The 22,795-nt window shown below is 36.9% G+C and overlaps 1 protein-coding gene across 1 annotated transcript in view; it reads left to right on the top strand.

Annotated features, from left to right (window-relative positions):
- LOC128642623 (fer-1-like protein 4) overlaps nt 1-22,795 on the top strand; it is a 210,947-nt gene that overhangs the window by 143,157 nt on the left and 44,995 nt on the right. The window contains exons 26-28 of the mRNA XM_053695431.1: nt 1,401-1,511; nt 1,597-1,724; nt 13,679-13,849. Coding sequence (XP_053551406.1) covers nt 1,401-1,511; nt 1,597-1,724; nt 13,679-13,849 — 410 coding nt within the window. The remainder of the gene's footprint in view (nt 1-1,400; nt 1,512-1,596; nt 1,725-13,678; nt 13,850-22,795) is intronic.

Genomic DNA, 22,795 nt, shown 5'->3' with positions numbered 1-22,795 from the left:
TTTCTGTAAAGAAGTGCTTCCTCAAATTACTCCTGAATCTACTACTCTTTAGCTTGAGCTCATGACCCCTTGTTCTTGAATTTTCCATTTTATGTAAAATACCCACAGCTTCAGTTTTACTAAACCATTTAATGTACTTGAAAGTTGCTATCATATCACCTCTTTCCCTTCTCTCCTCTAAGCTATACATATTTAGGTCATTGAGCCTATCCTGGTAAGTTTTATTTTTTAGACCATGTACCATTTTGGTAGCCCTCCTTTGCACAGACTCAAGTTTGTTAATATCCTTCTGAAGATATGGCCTCCAGAACTGCACACAATACTCAAGATGAGGCCTAACTAATGATCTATAAAGTGGCATAAGAACCTTACTATTTCTGCTGCAAATACCTCTACCAATACATCCAAGCATTCTGCTAGCCTTACTCGCTGCATTACTACATTGTTTACTAAGTTTTAAATCATCTGAAATAATAATTCCCAAGTCCTGTAACAGTCGGTAAAGTGTCATTTATTCTGTAATTAGCATCTGGATTTTTCTTCCCTAAATGCATTATTTTACACTTTGCTGTGTTAAACTTTAGATCCCAGTCGTTTGTCCAATCTTCCAATTGTTGTATATCACTTCTCATTTTGTCTACCCCCCCTGGAACATCCACTCTCTTACAAATTTTTGTATCATCTGCAAAAAAAGTTAAAGGGAGTTAAAGGAACATTAAACTTTAAAATGTTGTTCCTCAGGACATGTTTATTTATGTATAATTTTAAAACTTTGCAAGTCACTTTCATTATGTATTTTTTTTTTACCTGTAAATGAACTCTAAAATGTGTTGTCTTTCTACTGGCCAGAGAGGTTGGAGTGCATTCCATAGAATGCAGAGCCCTGATCCTCTTACATGCTGCGCACTGATTGGTTAATATGTGCAGAAACTTGTTAGATATCAGTTTCTAATTGACTGCAGCAAAGGAAGCAAATTAAACTACTTTCAAAAGACTTTTGAGGGGTGTATTCTGAACCTGCAAAACAGTATTTTCTAACAAATCAGTTTAAAAAAGCTTTTAAAACATTTATTTTGCTTGCAGATATTTTGCAATATGAGAAATAATTTATGATTCACAAATAAAAAAATGTCTTTAATTTCCCTATAAGTTCTTCAATACTGTAAGCAATTCTTAGAGAGAATGACATAATAATGTGGCGTTATTTCCTCTTTCTTTGGCTAATAACGCCTCATAATCAACCAGTTTACTTACCACTTTACTAGTTTTTTTGCCTAATTAAATAAAATATGGCATCACATTTTGGAAATAGGGAAATCAGATCTTCAGCTAAATTTGACGTTGAGAGTGGAAATTGTAACAGAAATTTTATCTATTGAAGTTTTGATTCTACCTCCCAGGGCTCCTTCTACATTTATCCTGCAGAAGAGGACACTTCAGAGTTCCAGATAATGAAAGGTGTGCCGCGGAACCGGCCAGTGAAGGTGCTTGTTAGAATTTATATTGTTAAGGTGAGTTTCCCAGACTTGGTATATTTGAATGGGTTAGGAATTAGCAAAATAAGAAAGTGATACATCTGTATATTTTATGTTGCAGGCCACTAATTTGGCTCCAAAAGATCCTAATGGGAAGGCAGATCCCTATGTGACAGTGAAAGTGGGACAGCAAGAACAGTCTAGCAAGGACAGATACATTCCTAAGCAACTAAATCCAGTGTTCGGAGAGTAAGTAATAGTGCCTCAAGCGCATAATTAGCATTATCTATGTTTATTTGTTTACTGTTAATACTTCTTTAGCAAAATAGCTTGCTCTGCATTGTTGGCTATTGCAAAGTTTTTAAGTTTTTATGGTGCTTTCAGTGGGGGATTAAATATAATGCATAAAAGTACAGTCACTTTGCATAGTCATCATTAGTCTATGTTTCTCACACCTATGTGTGCTTCATCAGCAGAAATCTATCTATCTTGATGGAAAGAAATATAATGACTCACTTACATGCGTAAAAGGCCATACCTGACTCTCCTTTATCATTGTTTTGTGCATGTAGTGGAGTAATAATTGTAGTGTTTCCTGAAAGTTATACCCACACAAAGACCTGTGTAATAATAAAATAACTGCACTAAAAATATTGGTGAAATTGAGGTGTGCAAATAGTACACCAAAATCCAAAAACCATTCCTTGTGTGAATTTCTTTGCAGGGTAGAGCTGTCCTCAGCAAAACTCAGAATTTATCAATATGTTATGTGTTGTTCCTCAGGGGTAAAATATGTCTTATAATGCCCATGTCAAAAGTTTATGTAGACATGACAACCAGGGAGCTCGGAATTATTATTATTGAGAAACATTAAAAATGCCAACAGAGATGAACAGAATGGTAAAGCCATAAAAAGCCTGAATAAACATTTCCAAACAAAACACACAACTCAAAACAATTAAAATATGACATACACCAAAACATTTCCCTAGAAATATTGAGAGATCCCTGTTAAGGGCAGATTGCAAATTGATATATTCACTTGGAGCATATACCTCAGGGATTAAAAAAAATATATAACAATTTTTAATATGTTTATTTATAATCCATTGATACATATTATAGGAACTTTATACTTAGAATGAAAATGTTTTTCATTTCTTATATCACCTTACTTAAAGGGACAGTAAACCTACAAACTAATGTTATTTAATTCTGCACATAGTGCAGAATTATATAACATTATCTTAGTGCCAAGTTTATAAATCTAACGATTGCAGAGATATTATTTTCCAAAATGCAATTTTCCTGACTGCTCCTGGCTCTACTGAGCGGGTCTTAATTTGCATAAGAACATCGCGGGCACGCTGTCTAGTCACAGCTGGCCAGATCGCGCCATTAAACTGAATGTAGCTCGCTCCAGCTACCAGAGCTTCTGAACAATAACTTCAAAATCCCCCTTTCCCTTCCCTCATTTTGAGAATCCTGATTGGCAAGAAAATGTCACAGGCTTCAATTGCGACGGTAAGTGAAACTGTCGATCTATTGGCTTGCTCTTCCTGGTTTACTTAAATTGGATAACAGAGCTGCTTGCATCATAACATCAGTCTGCTATGGAACTGAAAAATTTGAACTAATATTCGGATAAACATTTTTAGTTTTTTCTTTGACAAATGTAATTGTTATTCGGATATTAATAAAAATAACGAATACACAATTTTCATTGATTTTTGACATTCGTACGAAAACTAATGCACATCCCAATAAATATTGTGTTTAATTTAATTATTTATTTATATACTATTACTATTATAATTATTATAAGTAAATAATTTAATTATTATTAATATAACTATTGTATCAAATGTAAATAAAGCTGGTTGCTCAATAATGAGCATATAAATCTAAATGTAAAACCCATAGGACCAGTATGATGTTCAGGAGCTGCAACATATCATTATTGAGAAAGAGGGGGAAAATGTAGGCAACGTGGATGATGTATAGCACACACAGAACCCAGCAATGTAGCAGACAGAGCAAAGCATGAGTGCTCTAATAATTATAGTAACGCAAGCAAGCAAGTAAAACCTTTGTTTTTGAGTCTGTAATCTGCTAATTATTTCAGGCTCACATACACACAAGCCTTTGCCCTCTTCTGGGCATGATATAAAGCACTATATACTGATATCAGCTGCTCCTCTGGGGCTAAAGATGACTCAGAATGTGGTGAAGGGGCAATTATTAGTGGCACGCCAAGCCAGAACCTACTCCACCCAGAACCCTCACAGTATAGCAGACAAGGCCAAGGGGCCTATTTATCAAGCCGTCAACTTACTTGCATTCAACTGCACCAATATGCTCGCCTAAGATAACCTAACATCGCTGCCGCAGACCTGAATATGCTCTCCAAAGTTACCAAAAAAGCTGTCAAAAAGCCGCGCACTAAGTACGGGGCAATGAGCAGCGGACTGTTGTTAACTAACAGTCATCGATCTCGCTGCTCTTCGGCTTTTTCCCAGCTTTATTGGTATACTGTCACTAAACACCCACACTATACTAAACTGTTTTACCCCTATCCCGCTGCTCACGGACCCCACTGCAACTAAAGTTATTAAACCCTAAACCGCCACTCCCAGAGCCCACCGCCACTCTAATAAACTTATTAACCCCTATTCTGCCGCTCCTGGAGCCCACCGCCACCTACATTATGTTGTTAAGTCTAACCCTAACACCCCCTAACTTAAATATAATTTAAATAAATATAAATAAAATTACTATCATTAACTAAATTATTCATATTTAAAACTAAATACTTACCTATAAAATAAACCCTAAGCTAGCTACAATATAACTAATAGTTACATTGTATCTAGCTTAGAATATATTTTTATTTTACAGGCAAGTTTGTATTTATTTTACCTAGGTAGAATAGTTACTAAATAGTTATTAACTATTTAATAACTACCTAGCTAAAATAAATACAAATTGACCTGTAAAATAAAACCTAACCTAAGTTACACTAACACTTAACACTACACTGCAATTAAATAAATAATATACAATTATCTAAAGTACAAAAACAAACAAACACTAAATTACAGAAAATAATAAACAAATTACAGATATTTAAACTAATTACACCTAATCTAATAGCCATATCAAAATAAAAAAGCCCCCCAAAATAAAAAAAAACCCTAGCCTAAACTAAACTACCAATAGCCCTTAAAAGGGCCTTTTGCGGGGCATTGCCCCAAAGTAATCAGCTCTTTTACCTGAAACAAAAATACAAACAACCCCCCAACAGTAAATCCCACCACCCACACAACCAACCCCCCCAAAAAAAATACTAACTAAAAAAACCTAAGCTCCCCATTGCCCTGAAAAGGGCATTTGGATGGGCATTGCCCTTAAAAAGGCAGTTAACTCTTTTGTGGCCCAAAGCCCTAACCTAAAAATAAAACCCACCCAATAGACCCTTAAAAAAACCTAACCCCCTGAAGATCGACTTAACGGGAGATGTCTTCATCCAAGCAGTGCAAAGTGGTTCTCCAGACGGGCAGAAGTCTTCATCCAAGCCGGGCAGAAGTGGTCCTCCAGATGGCAGAAGTCTTCATCCAGACGGCATCTTCTATCTTCATCCATCCGGCGTGGAGCGGGTCCATCTTCAAAACATCAGATGCGGAGCATCCTCTTCTGCCGACGACTACCCGACGAATGAAGGTTCCTTTAAGTGACGTCATCCAAGATGGCATCCCTTAGATTCCGATTGGCTCATAGAATTCTATCAGCCAATCGGAATTAAGGTAGAATTCTATCAGCCAATCAGAATTAAGGTAGAAAAAGATCCTATTGGCTGATGCAATCAGCCAATAGGATTGAGCTCGCATTCTATTGGCTGTTCCAATCAGCCAATAGGATTTTTTCTACCTTAATTCCGATTGGCTGATAGAATTCTATCAACCAATCGGAATCTAAGGGACGCCATCTTGGATGACGTCACTTAAAGGAACCGCCATTCTTTGGGTAGTCGGTGGCAGAAGAGGATGCTCCACGTCGGATGTCTTGAAGATGGACCCGTTCCGCGCCGGATGGATGAAGATAGAAGATGCCGCCTGGATGAAGAATTCTGCCGTCTGGAGGACCACTTCTGCCCGGCTTGGATGAAGACTTCTGCCCGTCTGGAGCACCACTTCTGCCCGGCTTGGATGAAGACGTCTCCCAGTAAGTCGATCTTCAGGTGGTTAGTGTTAGTTTTTTTTTTTAAGGGTGTATTGGGTGGGCTTTATTTTTAGGTTAGGGCTTTGGGTTGCAAAAGAGCTAACTGCCCTTTTAAGGGCAATGCCCATCCAAATGCCCTTTTCAGGGCAATGGGGAGCTTAGGTTTTTTTAGTTCGTATTTTATTTGGGGGGTTGGTTGTGTGGGTGGTGGGTTTTACTGTTGGGGGGGGTTGTTTGTATTTTTTTTTACAGGTAAAAGAGCTGATTACTTTGGGGCAATGCCCCGCAAAAGGTCCTTTTAAGGGCTATTGGTAGTTTAGTTTAGGCTAGGGTTTTTTTTTTTATTTTGCTCGGGCATTTTTTATTTTGATAGGGCTATTAGATTAGGTGTAATTAGTTTAAATATCTGATAATTTGTTTTTATTTTCTGTAATTTAGTGTTTTTTTGTACTTAGATAATTAGATAATTGTATATAATTTAGTTAATTGTATTTAATTTATGTAATTTATTTAATTGTAGTGTAGTGTTAGGTGTTATTGTAACTTAGGTTAGGTTTCATTTTACAGGTCAATTTGTATTTATTTTAGCTAGGTAGTTATTAAATAGTTAATAACTATTTAGTAACTATTCTACCTAGTTAAAATAAATACAAACTTGCCTGTGAAATAAAAATAAAACCTAAGATAGCTACAATGTAACTATTAGTTATATTGTAGCTAGCTTAGGGTTTATTTTACAGGTAAGTATTTAGTTTTAAATAGGAATAATTTAGTTAATGATAGTAATTTTATTTATATTTATTTAAATTAGATTTAAGTTAGGGGTGTTAGGTTTAGGGTTAGACTTAGGTTTAGGGGTTAATAAATTTAATATAGTGGCGGCAAAGTTGTGGACGGCAGATTAGGGGTTAATAAGTATAATGTAGGTGTCGGTGGTGTCAGGGGGGCAGATTAGGGGTTAATAAGTATAATGTAGGTGGTGGCGGTGTAGGGGCTGGCAGATTAGGGGTGTTTAGACTCGGGGGGTATGTTAGGGTGTTAGGTGTAAACGTAACTTTATTCTCCCATAGGAATCAATGGGATATCGGGCAACAGCGAACATGAGCTTTTGCTCCCATTGATTCCTATGGCATCTGCCGCTTCCAGGGCGGCGGATTGAAAATCAGGTACGCTGGGCCGGAATAGTGGCAAGCGTACCTGGTAGAAATTTGATAAGTAGCAAAAGTAGTTTTTTCATTTGGAACATCTGTAGTGACGTAAGCATCAATCTGTGTCGGACTGAGACCGGCGGATTGTATGTTACGTCACAAAATTCTACTTTTGCCGGTCTGTAGCCTTTGATAAATAAGGCAAATCAGGCTTGCCACAATTACGCTGCGGAATTCCAGCGTATTTGCGGTTGACGGCTTGATAAATGCCTCCAAGTATCAGTGCTATAATATTTATATTAACCCTTGTTGTGAGCGAGTAAAATCTACTAAGCATGTTGTTGGTCTTTGGCAAACATTGGGTAAATACTGTGCCTTTGCTTGTTGTGTATGAAGTGAATATAATAACAGTGACTTGGGTAAGCTATTGCGTATGTTTATGTATGCATTTTACTTAAATGGACAAGCTTTGCACGCCTCGTATCTTGCGATTACAAGACTATATTGCTAGAGCATACACACCTATAATAACTTCTGTAAAAAATAAAATGAATAAGAAAAAATAAACTACGGATATATATTAATGTAATGTATATATACATTTTTGTTTAGTAAGATTGAGTATTTGTATTGCTACTTAGCTGTATTGATGTTTTTGTAAGTAGAAAAAAGCCTGTAAATAACTATTAAAGCACATGCACGGTATCTAAAACTCTGCTGAAAGCCCTCTTATCTCAGGGCTGTTTATGTTTTCATTTTAACCAATCAGTGTGGTCTCATTTGTAACTCCATAAGAGTGAGCACAATGTTATCTATATGACACATTTACTATCTCTGGCTTGCTGTGAAAAGCTTATAAAATGCCTGAGATAAAGGTGGAGGGACTTAAAAACAGCATAGATTTGCGACTTAGATTAACTAAGAATAACCCAGAGGGCTGCCTTCTGTGCCTTGGGTGCTACTTCCCTTTCTCTGTGGCATGTACTGTAACAGACACTTCCTCTTCTTTCAAGTTTCCTCATCGCTAGATCAGATGAGACGCAGCTTTCTTTGTGTGGGTTAAATAGGCAGCGGCAAAACTGGCATAAAATTAGGAGGGTGTATCCTGTCCAGCTTGATCCTCATAAACTGAGCACTGGTGATTAGTTCTCACATCTGATCCTCTATCCCATAATACATAGCCTCAAAACCATCAAATTTAATTTCTCAAGCGATCGCGACTTTCAACTTGTAATATGAGCGGAAAACCCAATGCGCAAACAGTCGGAATAAACCCCATATCGCTCGTACCTAACTGTTAATGCACCACTCGTAATCTGGCCCTTTGAATTTTATCATTTGCTGTAATTTTTCATAGTCAGTGACCTCACAGTAAAAGACATTATAGGAAGAGATGTCACATGAAGTAAAGCAATATGCAAAATCAAACTTTTAAAAATGTTAAAGAATAAAGAAAAATTATTTTACTTTAGAATTTGTATCAGTAAACAGAAAACAGTCTGCATCACTAGTAAAAATTAAAGTGTCTACTTTAAATAAATAATATATGTGCAGTTATATTAACAAAACTTTTGCTTTTAATGGGACACTGAACCCAAATTCAGATATAGCATGAAATTTTAAGCAACTTTCTAATTTACTCCTATTTTTCTTTGTTCTCTTGCCAGCCCATTTTAGGTTCAGCACCATGGCTAGCACTTGCTTATTGGAGGCTTACACTTACCAACCAATAAGCAAGCATAACCCAGGTTCTCAACCAAAAATGGGCTTATCCTTTGCATCACATTCCTGCATTTTAAATAAAGATAGCAAGAGAACAAAGAAAAATTGATAATAGGAGTAAATTAGAAAGTTACTTAAAATTGCATGCTCTATCTGAATCATGAAAGAAAAAAATTGGGTTTAGTGTCCCTTTAACTCTTCCAAAAGACCATAAAAATAGAATTATTCTTGCACTATTGCAGTAAAGTTATAATGAAACATAAACCTAGGGCTCAAAATTTCCACTCGCCAATGGCTAATGGCGAGTGGAAATTTAAAGGTACAGTCAAGTACAAAAAAAACTTTTATTTTTCAAATAGGGCATGTAATTTTAAACAACTTTCCAATTTACTTTTATCACCAATTTTGCTTTGTTCTCTTGGTATTCTTAGTTAAAAGCTAAACCTAGGTAGGCTCATATGTTAATTTCTTAGACCTTGAAGGCCGCCTCTTATGTGAATGCATTTTGACAGTTTTTTTCACCACTAGAGGGTTAATTCGATAACATTGAGCTCATGCACCTGAAGTTACCTAGGAGTAAGCACTGATTGACTAAAATGCAAGTCTGTCAAAAGAACTGAAATAAGGGAACAATTTGCAGAGGCTTAGATGCAAGGTAATCACAGAGGTAAAAAGTGTATTATACCTGTGTTGGTTATGCAAAACTGGGGAATGGGTAATAAAGGAATTGTCTATCTTTTTAAACAATAAAACTGTCCCTTTAAAGGGGGCGAGTGAAAGTTACTGATTGGATGTTAAATCAACACTCACTCAGTGTCCGGTCTGGTGGTGTGTTGTTAGTTAGTTATTGTATTTACAAAATGTGCACTCCTATTGTAGAACTGGCAAACACACATTTTTGGCTATGTGCTAAAAATATTATCTACATGGATATATCTATGAAAGGGCAAGGGTATGTTATTCCTTTAGGGGACCCATTAGTATTTAGACTGTTACTTCTGAATGGGGGCAGAGCAAGAGAAAAAAAAGAAAGAGTGAAGAGATATGAGAGAGGGGAAAGAAGGTGTAAAGAGATTACATGGCCTGAGAGAGAAGGGAGAGGGTAAAACAAGAGATTGAAGAGAGGAGAGAATGGAGAGAGTCAAGAGAGAGAAGGAAAGGATAATAACTACTCTTCCCTCACTCTCTCAGTTCAACAACTTCCTTTTTCTATCCAGCTGTTGTCTTCAAGCAAACAAAGAAATGTTCCAGCCTCCAATAGTTTAAAAGACCTTTATTCTCTCATAAGCTAGGGTCTTAAGTAAAAAATACAACGTTTCAGGCCTGAAACATTGTATTTTTTACTTAAGACCCTAGCTTATGAGAGAATAAAGGTCTTTTAAACTATTGGAGGCTGGAACATTTCTTTGTTTGCTTGGAGTGTTTGCAGGACAAGGCAGATCCTGGGTTCCGTGCCCCACAAGCCACATACACTTTGGTGCTGTCTTCTATATTTGCTCAGCTGTTGTCTTCCCCAGAACATCTAGTTGATGTTGCCAACTGCTATGCACTTATTTGTATTAATGTATTACTGTATGTATCATTATTTAATTTGTTATGGTATAAAATAAAAACAAAGTTAAAAATCACTACACAATAAGGAGTTTCACAAAGGCTAAACATATGTGCAAAGAGGGGGTGGATTCGTGGGCATGGTGTAAGCAAGTAGTGGGTGGGATCAAGTGGCGAGCAACATTTTGGACTGGCTAGTAGTTTAGGATTGGAAATTTTGAGCCCTGATAAACCATCTCTTAATCAATTGTTTTTAACGGTCCAGATCTTATATATTATCAGTTCCCTATATATTACACTATTGCAGGGCTCTGCTGAGTGCTTAAAGACACACAAAACTGAAGTGACACAAAACTACCTTAGATCCACTGTCCTAATAGCCAGCAGCAGTGCTTCCTAAGTTATCCTGGACTCCTAATGACACTCTGAGGCAGAGGTGCAGGGGAGGAGCTAGGCTGCAGTGTATCAAATTAATATAAACAGGAGAGACACAGCAAACACTCAGTGCAGCTGTTTTTACTGCATGATTATGCACAACACTGGAATGGGTGAGCTGTTGGGGGGGGGGGAATTGATTTTTGTATTATTTAGTCTGACAGCAATTTTAATATTTTTGCACTGTGTGTAAGAATAAAAACTTATGCTAAAACCTGTAAGCTTCAGACGATACAGAGTGCTAAAATATGAAGATTACTGCCAAACTTAATAATGCAAAGATGTAAACAATACATTAATACAGTAATGGCCAAGTAATCCCCTTGCGTTTACAAAAAAATCACCTAGTGTGAAGGAGCTGTTTGTTCTTCTGATTTGTGTCAGTTCAAACATTGATTATTCAGATAAGGTGCAGCAAGGATTCCCTGCCTAGACCTGCTGTGAGTGATCAAGCAGAGTAATTGCTGCACGCACAGCCTCACCGGCAGCTCCTACCCATTAACTTGTGTCACACATGCCCCAGCTCAGCTGCAGCCCCCCAAATCTCCTTGAGGGGACATTTCCAGTGAAAAACAAACAAACAAAAAACAGGGACATACAACAAAATCCAGGGACTGTCCCTGGAAACCAGGGACTGTTGGCAACTGCAGACACTTATATTTTCCTTTGGATAGGTCTTTAATTGTTGGTTAATAGTAAATATAGTTAAGCATTTTTCACTAATAGCTTGAAAAAAGTATTTTATGATCTGATTGTGCTTGCTTTGACCCACAAATTGACTTGTTCATCGACATAAATAGGCTAGGCTGGAATTTAGTCCAAAAGAAAATATATGAAAAACATTTAAAACACTAGTGAGATAAAGCTGATATAAATTAAGATGTTACTTATGATACACTTGCTTCCCACAACAAGGGAACTCACAGCTGTTTAAGTCCTAACTGTAAACAAAGTAATATCAGAGAAAACACACCAAATTCTCTGCTTCATGAGCCTTAGCAAATGACTTGTTTTATAACAACTTTTTTGTACTAAAGTCAAAAAGTGGATGATTATGGCACAATTATTAAAGGGACACTGAACCCAAATTTTTTCTTTTGTGATTCAGATAGAGCATGACATTTTAAGCAACGTTCTAATTTACTCCTATTATCAAATTTTCTTCATTCTCTTGGTATCTTTATTTGAAATGCAAGAATGTAAGTTTAGATGCCGGACCATTTTTGGTGAACAACCTGGGTTGTTTTTGCTGATTAGTGGATAAATTCATCCACCAATAAAAAAGTGCTGTCCAGGGTACTGAACCAAAAAACCCAGCTTAGATGCCTTCTTTTTCAATAAAAGATAGCAAGAGAACGGAGAAAAATTGGTAATAGGAGTAAATTAGAAAGTTGCTTAAAATTGCATGCTCTATCTGATTCACGAAAGAAAAAATGTGGGTTCAGTGTCCCTTTAAGTATTTACATTATATATGGTCACATTACACTGGGGTGTTGTTCTTCATGTATTTTACAGTGTTTTGTTTAATAATCACCCAACTGCTTTTAACTGCAATTGTAGGAATTGGCCAGAAGAGAGAGCTACTAACTCATTCTTGGGTGCTTTAATGATAGTTTTTGTTCATAACTGTGTTGCATTTTTTTGACTCAAAACTGACATCACAGGAAATTGCAAAATATTCAGTGTGAGTGGTAATATTTTCTCACTTTTACTCTTTGTCTATTTTCCCCTTGTACTGTATTGGGATTATACATTTCTATGTTTTTACATGGTCAGTTTTAGAGCACAGTTTGATTCATTGGGGGGTAGTGTTTACATAATACTTTTAGCATCTTCTTGTGAGTAGCACATAACACTTTTTTTGTTTTGTAATATTAGTTATACTGTCATGATAAACAGTTTTTAGGCTACCCCTAGCACCCAATGGACCTCTCACTCTCACCTAATCCACTCCCTTAACAAAACAGATTGCAGGGCACTCTCACTTAAAGCTTAACATCTTAAAAAAAGAGATAAGATACAGAAATGCCCAAGCCTGCACTAAAAAATATTTTTCTTTCATAATCCTTGTTCCAGCAATATAATTTTCTTTACTGAAGGCCCATGTTTAAGTTCAATCACAAATACACTGTATTACAAGATGAAGCATACATAGAAATTACCCTGGCCTTTTGATCATAAATAATATATAGATAATATAATACCTGTATATAATAAATATTGTGCCTTGCCTATTCATAGTAGTCTCTAACATTTTGAATCCCCTATTTATTTCATAGCCTGTTAACTCCCTATATACATTTCGTCTAAGCTGTACATAGTCAGGTACACAATTAATTAATGAAATAGGGCTTTAACTCTATATAGTCTTTAGTTTCTATGTATCCACTCAAAACATATAGAACCTATAGGGAATCAACTCTATCAAATTTAGCAGAGGATATCAGACAGCATGGCTATGTGGCATTGTCTGTTATAGATATCAGCATCAGTATGATATGACATTTCAATCTGCTGAACTTTAATATTTGAGACTGCTGACTGTGGTTGGGTGTAGATTGTAGTGCAGAGTTGGGGACATAATTTCATTCATTGACCAAGTCAGCACTATGGAACCGATTTATCATCGGTCTGTCCGGCATGATCCACTCAGCGGATCATGTCCGGCAGACATCGACGAATGCCGACAGCATACGCTGTTGGCATTTATCATTGCACAAGCAGTTCTTGTGAATTGCTTGTGCAATGCTGTTCCCTGCAGATTCGCGGCCAGTTGGTCGCTAGCAGGGGGTGTCAATCAGCCCGATCGTATAGGATCAGGCGAATTGATATCCGCAGCCTCAGAGCAGGTGGATCAGTTATGAAGCAGCGGTCTTTAGACTGCTGCTTCATAACTGCTGTTTCTGGCGAGCGTGAAGGCTCCCGCGGAAACAGGGGCATTAAGCTTCATTCGGAGCTTGATAATTTGGCCCCAATGTCTTGAGATGGCCCTGGTAGACATCATAATTTACCTGTAGCATAACTTAATTGTTTCAACATAACAAAACTAAAATGATGTGGTACTAGGTATTCTTTAGTATTCGGAACCGTAAAATTCACTGGCTGCTGTTCTCTTTTACCAATGTACAGGGTATTTGAATTGACAATCTCATTCCCAGTGGAGTCGGAACTCGAAATCTCAGTATTTGATCATGACATGGTGGGTTCTGATGACTTGATTGGAGAAACAAAGTTGGACCTGGAGAATAGATTCTACAGTAACCACCGGGCAAACTGTGGGATTGCATCTCAGTACGATGTGTAAGTGTGATATTGACTACTCTATTCAAAGTTGATCTTAAACACAACAGCAGAGATCCAGTATAAAAATTGATAGGATGTTAAAAGTAACTAGTTAAGAGTCCTAATTTGTGTACTAACTTTACCAACAGTGTGACTCTACATCTTATCCGCTGTGTCAAACAATATTGGAACATTAAAATAAATTAGTTTTTCTTTTACGTCTATTAAAAAAGTCAGTTAAAGAAGGGACGGACAACCTATTTGTAGTCAGCGAATCTACATCATGAGTGTCCTGTGCTCCTATCCACAAAGGCCATAAACAAACCAGGGTTTCAGGATCATGTTTGGTTATTTTATGATACCCATAGTAAGCACAGACACTTTAATATTTGCCTCTCTAAGCCTTCAAGGACTAAGGGCCCAATTCTCTAAAACTCTCTAGTTCTGCAAGATTCTATAATATGCCTCAACAGTATTGCGGGTGCCCTCAGGGTTTTTTTAATGGTAATTTTTACCTTGGGAACTGTGTATATCATTAAGGAGGGTTCACTAATATACTTACGGTATAATGCTCAGTAAAATAAGCTGATGATTTCTCTCATCTCTGCAAGTTTTTGAGATACGGGCCCTAAGTCCCAAGTTCCAATCCTTCAGAATGGCAATGCAAAAAAGAGTCATTCAAGTACATTTAAAAAGCTGTCATGAAACCTAAACTTTTTCTTTCATAATTCTGATTTTAAAGAACTTTCAAGCACAAAGCAAAGCAAATTAGATAGCAGTAGTAATCAGAAACGTTTTTAAAACAAATTAACATCCTTTTTACTGCACTTATTTTTCAATTGCCAAACTCCACCATTTGCCTTATTTGTAGGAGCCAATCTGGGCTTTATTCTGCAGACAACAAGGCTAGTAACTGTCATATAGTTAGTATAAAGTAGTCTGTTTTGCAGTTGTTATCAGTTAAAGCCACTTAGGTATCTATATATACAAAGTTAGCCTAGTCAGCAGGATGCTTTTCATGCTGAGGATTAGGTAAAGTACATGAAAAGGGGCAAAATAAATAATGGAAATATATTGGAAAGTTGTTTTATCACACATACTGTAACTAAACATTTTATATTAAAATCTCAAGGTGTTTACTGTCCCATTAAGACACAATTTTTACAACTGACAACAAAAGAAACAGAGCCAAAGCTAAATTAAAATATGACAGCTAAGTAATCAATATTAATGATGATTTTCTAATATGTTTGAATTCACTTAACCTTAAATATAAATACATGCATAATAAAATAATAATTATTTTGAGTAATGTTATAGTAAACGTTCAAATGGTCAGTCACTTTACACAGAATATTTTTTTATATATCAATATATATTATTATTTGATCTGATCATGCAGAAAACTTTTTATGTTAAAAAACAAACAGAACATGCACCTACAACCAAACTGAGTTTTCAGGAGGTTAAGGATTACGAGTGGTGCACTAACAGTTACACTCAAGCGAAAAGGGGTTTATCGCAGCTGGTTTATCATGGCTGTTGGTGCGTGTCGGATGTAGCACTCATATTACAAATTGAAAGTAAACACAATCGCTTGAGCGCAATTGAAGTTAACACATGTAGGGATATCGCCTCCTCAGAGCTCTGGTTAACCGTTTCACAAAACACATAAAAAATACACTACAAAGTACGGTTACACCCATAATAACACTATCTGATAATTATTTTAAAAAAACTGTACAAAAAGTTATAAGGGCTCAAAAATATGAGGTCACAGGTGTTAGATAACAAGGCAGGCAAAGGACTTTATCATTCATTGAGATACATACAGTACATAAACATGTCTAAATATGTATGTATATATATATATATATATATATATATATATATATATATATATATGTATGTATGTTAATACATATGTATTTATATGTGTATATATGTATTTACAGGCATATATACACATATAAATACATAAATACATATGTCTACATATATAGACATTTATATAAGTTCATTATAGCACTTTGCAGTTAAGTTGATTAAATATGAATATTGCATAAATATGATTTTACGTTTTCATTGAGTGTTTAAGTATATATTTACTGTAAATATTTCACATTCCAATGTTCTGCACATAGCAGCATATGTTAATGCTAACAGACACCTAGATTACGAGTTTTGCATTACGGTTTTAACTCTGAAAAATGGCCATTTCAGCGTAAAAACCATAACGCAGCCATTACGAGTCTTGTCTGTATAGCTATACGGCAAGCATTTTAGCCTGTAACGCAACGTCAGTCCCGCACTCAAAAAAGTGATGTTTTTGCGTGGCATTTCCATAGCGCCGGTATTACAGGTTGTGCGGTGAGGCTAAAATGTTTGCGTTCCAGCCTATACCGACACGATCCGTTCCGCTATCTGAGACCAGTAGTTAAAACTGTTACACAAAACTCATAATTTAAATGTTACAAAGTACACTAACACCCATAAACTACCTATTAACCCCTATTCCGCCACCCTCCTGCATCGCAAACACAATAATAAAGTTATTAACCCCTAATCTGCCGTTCCCAACATCGCTGCCACTAATAAAAGTTATTAACCCCTATTCCGACTCTCCCCAACATCGCCACCACTACATAAAGTTATTAACCCCTAAACCTCTGGCCTCCCACATCACCAACACTAAATAAACCTATTAACCCCTAAACCGCCAGCACCCACATTGCAAAAAACTAAACTAAACTATTAACCCCTAAACCTAACAACCCCCTAACTTTAAATTCAAATTACAATATCCCTATCTTACAATAAATAAAAAATTACCTGTGAAATTAAAAAAACCTAAGTTTAAACGAACAATTAACCTAACAACTATTATACTAAAATTAAAAAAACTACCAATTAAAAAAACTAAATTACACATTAAAAAAAAAACTAACACTACTAAAAAAATTAAATCTAAAATTACAAAAAACAAAACAAAAAATAACAAACACTAAATTACAAAAAATAACAAACACTAAATTACAAAAAATAAGACCCCCCCCAATAGTAAAACCCACCACCCAACCAACCCTCCAAAATAAAAAACCTAACTCTAACAAAAACCTAAGCTACCCATTGCCCTGAAAAGGGCATTTTGAACAGCCAATCGGATTTCAGTAGCTCTCATCCTATTGGCTGATTTGAATTTCAAAAATCAAATCAGCCAATAGGAATGCAAGGGACGCCATTTTGAAAAGGCTCCCTAGCATTGAAGATTCAGTGTACGGCGGCGACCGTATGAAGAGGACGCTTTGTGCCGGATGTCTTGAAGGATGGACCCGCTCCGCGCTGCCAGGATGAAGATAGAAGATGCCGCCTGGATGAAGATAGAAGACACCGCCTGGGTGGATGACGACCTTGTTGCCTGGATGAAGACTTCTCGCTGCCTAGATGGCCGGACTTCAGAAACTGTAAGTGGATCGTAGGGGGTTAATGTTAACTTTTTTTGAGTGTTTTTTTTTTTTAGATTAGGGTTTGGGCTTTTTAAAAAGAGCTAAATGCCCTTTTCAGGGCAATGGGTAGCTTAGGTTTTTGTCAGAGTTAGGTTTTTTATTTGGTTGGGTGGTGGGTTTTACTGTTGGGGAGTCTTTGTATTTTTTTCAGGTAAAAGGGCTGATTTTTTTAGGGTAATGCCCTACAAAAGGCCCTTTAAAGGACTATTGGTAGTTTATTGTAGGCTAGGGTTTATTTTGTGAGGGCATTTTTTAATTTTATAGGGCTTTTAGATTAGGTGTAATTGTTTTTATTTTGGATAATTTAGTTTGCTATTTTTTGTAATTTAGTGTTTGTTATTTTTTTTGTAATTTAGTATTTTTTATTTTTTGTAATTTTAGATTTAAATTTTTTTTAGTACTGTAAGTTTTTTTAATGTGTAATTTATGGCTAGATTACGAGTTGTGCGTTAGGGTAAAAAAGCAGCGTTAAGAGGTCCTAACGCTGCTTTTTTACGCCCACTAGTATTACGAGTCTTGAAGGTTTAGGGTCACCGCACACTTCTTTGGCCTTACCGCAAAACGACTTACGTAAACTTCGTAAAGTGTTTTTTTTTTGGGACTTCCATAGCGCCGGTATTACGAGTCTGTCCTGGGAGGCCAAAAAGTGAGCGGTACACCCTCTCCTGTCGAGAGTCCTACCGTAACATAAAACTCATAACTAAAGTGCTAAAAAGTACACTAACACCCATAAACTACCTATTAACCCCTAAACCGAGGCCCTCCCGCATCGCAAACACTAAAATTAAATTATTATCCCCTAATCTGCCTCTCCGGATATCGCCGCCACCTACATTATATTTATGAACCCCTAATCTGCTGCCCCCAACATCGCCGCCACCTACATTATATTTATTAACCCCTAATCTGCCATCCCCAATGTCGCCACAACCTACCTACACTTTTTAACCCCTAATCTGCCGCCCCCAACGTCGCCGCCACTATATTAAAGCTATTAACCCCTAAACCTAAGTCTAACCCTAAACCTAACACCCACTAACTTAAATATAATTTAAATAAATCTAAATAAATATTCCCATCATTAACTACATTATTCCTATTTAAAACTAAATACTTGCCCATAAAATAAACCCTAAGCTAGCTACAATATAACTAATAGTTACATTGTAGCTATCTTAGGGTTTATTTTTATTTTACAGGCAACTAGGTAGAATAGTTATTAAATAGTTATTAACTATTTAATAACTACCTAGCTAAAATAAATAAGAAAGTATCTGTAAAATAAAACCTAACCTAAATTACACTAACACCTAACACTACAATATAATTAAATAAATTAACTAAATTAAATACAATTACCTCAAATAAATTAAATTAGCTAAAGTACAAAAAAAACAAAAACACTAAATTATAGAAAATAATAAACAAATGACAGATATTCAAACTAATTACACCTAATCTAATAACCCTGTTAAAATAAAAAAGCCCCCCCCCAAATAAAAATAAAAACCTAGCCTAAACTAAACTACCAATAGCCCTTAAAAGGGCCTTTTGCGGGGCATTGCCCCAAAGTAATCAGCTCTTTTACCTGTAAAAAAAAAATACAAACAACCCCCCAACAGTAAAACCCACCACCCACACAACCAACCCACCAAATAAACCTAAGCTCCCCATTGCCCTGAAAAGGGCATTTGGATGGGCATTGCCCTTAAAAGGGCAGTTAGCTCTTTTGCCGCCCAAACCCTAACCTACAAATAAAACCCACCCAATACACCCTTAAAAAAACCTAACACTAACTGCCTGAAGATCGACTTACGGGAGACGTCTTCATCCAAGCCGGGCCGAAGTCCTCAATGAAGCCGGGAGAAGCCGGGAGAAGTCTTCATCCAAGCAGGGCGAAGTGGTCCTCCAGACAGGCAGAAGTCTTCATCCAGACGGCATCTGCTATCTTCATCCATCCGGCGCGGAGCGGATCCATCTTCAAGACATCCAACGCGGAGCATCCTCTTCATCCGACAACTAATCCTATTGGCTGATTGAAGTTACATCCTATTGGCTGATTTAATCAGCCAATAGGATTGAGCTCGCATTCTATTGGCTGATTGGAACAGACAATAGAATGCAAGCTCAATCCTATTGGCTGATTGGATTAACCAATAGGATTTTTTTCTACCTTAATTCCGATTGGCTGATAGAATTCTATCAGCCAATCGGAATCTAAGGGATGCCATCTTGGATGACGTCACTTAAAGGTACCTTCATTCAGCTTTAGTCGTCGGATGAAAAGGATGCTCCGCGTCGGATGTCTTGAAGATGGACCCGCTCCACGCCGGATGGATGAAGATAGAAGATGCCGTCTGGATGAAGACTTCTGCCCGTCTGGAGGACCACTTCGCCCGGCTTGGATGAAGACGTCTCTCGGTAAGTCGATCTTCAGGGGGTTAGTGTTAGGTTTTTTTAAGGGTGTATTGGGTGGGTTTTATTTGTAGGTTAGGGTTTGGGCGGCAAAAGAGCTAACTGCCCTTTTAAGGGCAATGCCCATCCAAATGCCCTTTTCAGGGCAATGGGGAGCTTAGGTTTTTTAGATAGTATTTTATTTGGGGCTTGGTTGTGTGGGTGGTGGGTTTTACTGTTGGGGGGTTGCTTGTATTTTTTTTTACAGGTAAAAGAGCTGATTACTTTGGGGCAATGCCCCGCAAAAGGCCCTTTTAAAGTGAAGGTAAAGTTTATGTAATTTGAATATATCTATGTATTCCTTGAACATAGAATATGCTATTCGCTAACTTTATTTTATAAAAAAAATTATATTTGTCTTTTTTTTAAACTATATTTTTTCCCTACCGTTCTGTCCATAACTCCTCCCAACCTCTACATCCGGTTTGTAATGTGCTGTTACGTATAGAGTGATCCTACCCGGCTCTATACGTAACAGCAGGAGCGCGTTCACGATGAGCAATCTAACTGCGCATGCGCGATTCTAAGCGCACCCATCTCCCTTCAACCAACATTAACTGGCCTTAAGCAGAAACAGTACGCATGCGCGAAACTAGAACGCCCGGTGTAGTCTTTGATTGAGAAATAGACTCTAGCGCATGCGCAGTATAGCGAGTGGGCGGATGACGTCGGGTCACGGGCACCTAACGGCCAGAAATTCAACTGGTTGCTCTAAAAACGTGACCAGAAAAAAAAAAAAAAAATACAGAGCGGGATGATTGTGAAAATCGTCAAAAAAGGATTTTAAATAGAAAATAAAGGCTTTTGAAGTAATAATGTAAAAAATCATGAATGAAAGTCCCATTCATTTAAAAAAAATAATTGGATTCTGTATCAGTGTCAAGGTAACTTTACCTTCACTTTAAGGGCTATTGGTAGTTTAGTTTATGCTAGAGTTTTTTAATTTGGGGGGGGGGGGGCATTTTTATTTTAATAGGGCTATTAGATTAGGTGTAATTAGTTTAAATATCTGTAATTTGTTTATTATTTTCTGTAATTTAGTGTTTTTTTTGTACTTTGGCTAATTTAATTTAATTTAGGTAATTGTATTTAATTTAATTATTTTATTTAATTGTAGTGTTAGGTGTTAGGGTAACTTAGATTAGGTTGTATTTATTTTAGCTAGGTTGTTATTAAATAGTTAATAACTATTTAATAACTATTCTACCTAGTTAAAATAAATACAAACTTGCCTGTAAAATAAAAATAAACCCTTTATTAGCTACAATGTAACTATTAGTTATATTGTAGCTAGCTTAGGGTTTATTTTATAGGTAAGTATTTAGTTTTAAATAGGAATAATGTAGTTAATGATAGGAATATTTATTTAGATTTATTAAAATTATATTTAAGTTAGTGGGTGTTAGGTTTAGGGTTAGACTTAGGTTTAGGGGTTAATAACTTTAATATAGTGGCAGCGACGTAGGGGGCGGCAGATTAGGGTTTAAAAAGTGTAGGTAGGTTGCGGCGACATTGGGGAAGGCAGATTAGGGGTTAATAGATATAATGTAGGTGGCGGCGATGTTGGGGGCAGCAGATTAGGGGTTCATAAGTATAATGTAGGTGACGGTGGTGTCCGGAGCAGCAGATTAGGGGTTAATAATATAATGTAGGTGTCGGGGGCAGCAGATTAGGGGTTAATAAGTGTAAGATTAGGGGTGTTTAGACTCGGGGTTCATGTTAGGGTGTTAGGTGTAAACATAGCTTTTATTTCCCCATAGGAATCAATGGGGCTGCATTACTGAGTTTTACGCTGCTTTTTTGCAGGTGTTAGAATTTTTTTCAGCCGGCTCTCCCAGTTGATTACTAGGGGGAAATCGTGCACGAGCACGTTATACCAGCTAACCACTGACTTAAGCAGCGCTGGTATTGGAGTGAGATTTGGAGCAAAATTTTGCTCAACGCTCACTTCTTGTCTTTTAACGACGGCTTTCTGAAAACTCGTAATACCAGCGCTGTATGTAAGTGAGCGGTGAGAGAAAACTGCTTGTTAGCACTGCATAGCTTCTAACGCAAAACTCGTAATCTAGCCGCTTGTTTTTTTAATTGGTAGTTATTTTAATTTTAGTATAATAGTTGTGTTAGGTTAATTGTTAGTTTAAACTAAGTTTTTTTTTAATCTCACAGGTAAGTTTTTATTTATTTAAAGATAGGGATATTGTAATTTTAATATAAAGTTAGGGGGTGATAGGCTTAAGGGTTAATAGTTCAATTTAGTTTTTTGCGATGTAGGGGTCTGGCGGAGGCCAGAGGTTTAGGGGTTAATATCTTTATTATAGTGTCGACAATGTCGGGGAGCGGCGGAATAGGGGTTAATAACTTTTATTCGTGCATTGCTGCTTCTTCAACAAACAATACTAATAGCATTAAACAAATAAGATAATGGAAGTAAGTTGGAAAGGCGCTATTAAAAAGGAACCTCATTAGATCCCCATTCCCTCCATCTCCTGTACAATCTTCTGTAAAAAAAACGATTTTCATAGCACTTGTACTGTTTGTGACAATCATGCCAGTGCGAGTGAGAAATATAATGAAATATAAAATCTCGCCATTTGTAGATGTAGGTGTTCTGAAGTGAGTTTTCCTGCAGATCACCTTAGCTGAACATGTAATCTTTACATTTACATATGTCCCTATACCTATGTAAATGTGTACCCTATCGACTGTATGCAGCCTCTCCAATAGGGATGAATAGAGCTGTAGCGCTGTCTGCATTTAACATTGCACAAGCATTTCTTGTGAAATGCTTGTGCAATGCCTACCCCTGCACATTCGCGGCCAATCAGCTGCTAGCAGGGGGTGTCAATCATCCCGATCAGATCGGGATGATTTCAGCCCGCCACCTAAAAGGTGGCGTAGAAGTTAAGGAGCAGCGATCTTACAACCACTGCTTGTTAACTTACGTTTCAGGCGAGCCTGAAACTTCGGGTGTAGAAAGCAGCAACAGCTGCTGGTTAAATCTCCT

This window comes from Bombina bombina, chromosome 1, assembly GCF_027579735.1.
Source record: "Bombina bombina isolate aBomBom1 chromosome 1, aBomBom1.pri, whole genome shotgun sequence".
Lineage (NCBI taxonomy): Eukaryota > Metazoa > Chordata > Amphibia > Anura > Bombinatoridae > Bombina > Bombina bombina.
The sequence above is the reverse complement of the archived record's forward strand: the minus strand, read 5'-3'. Positions and strand labels throughout refer to the sequence as shown.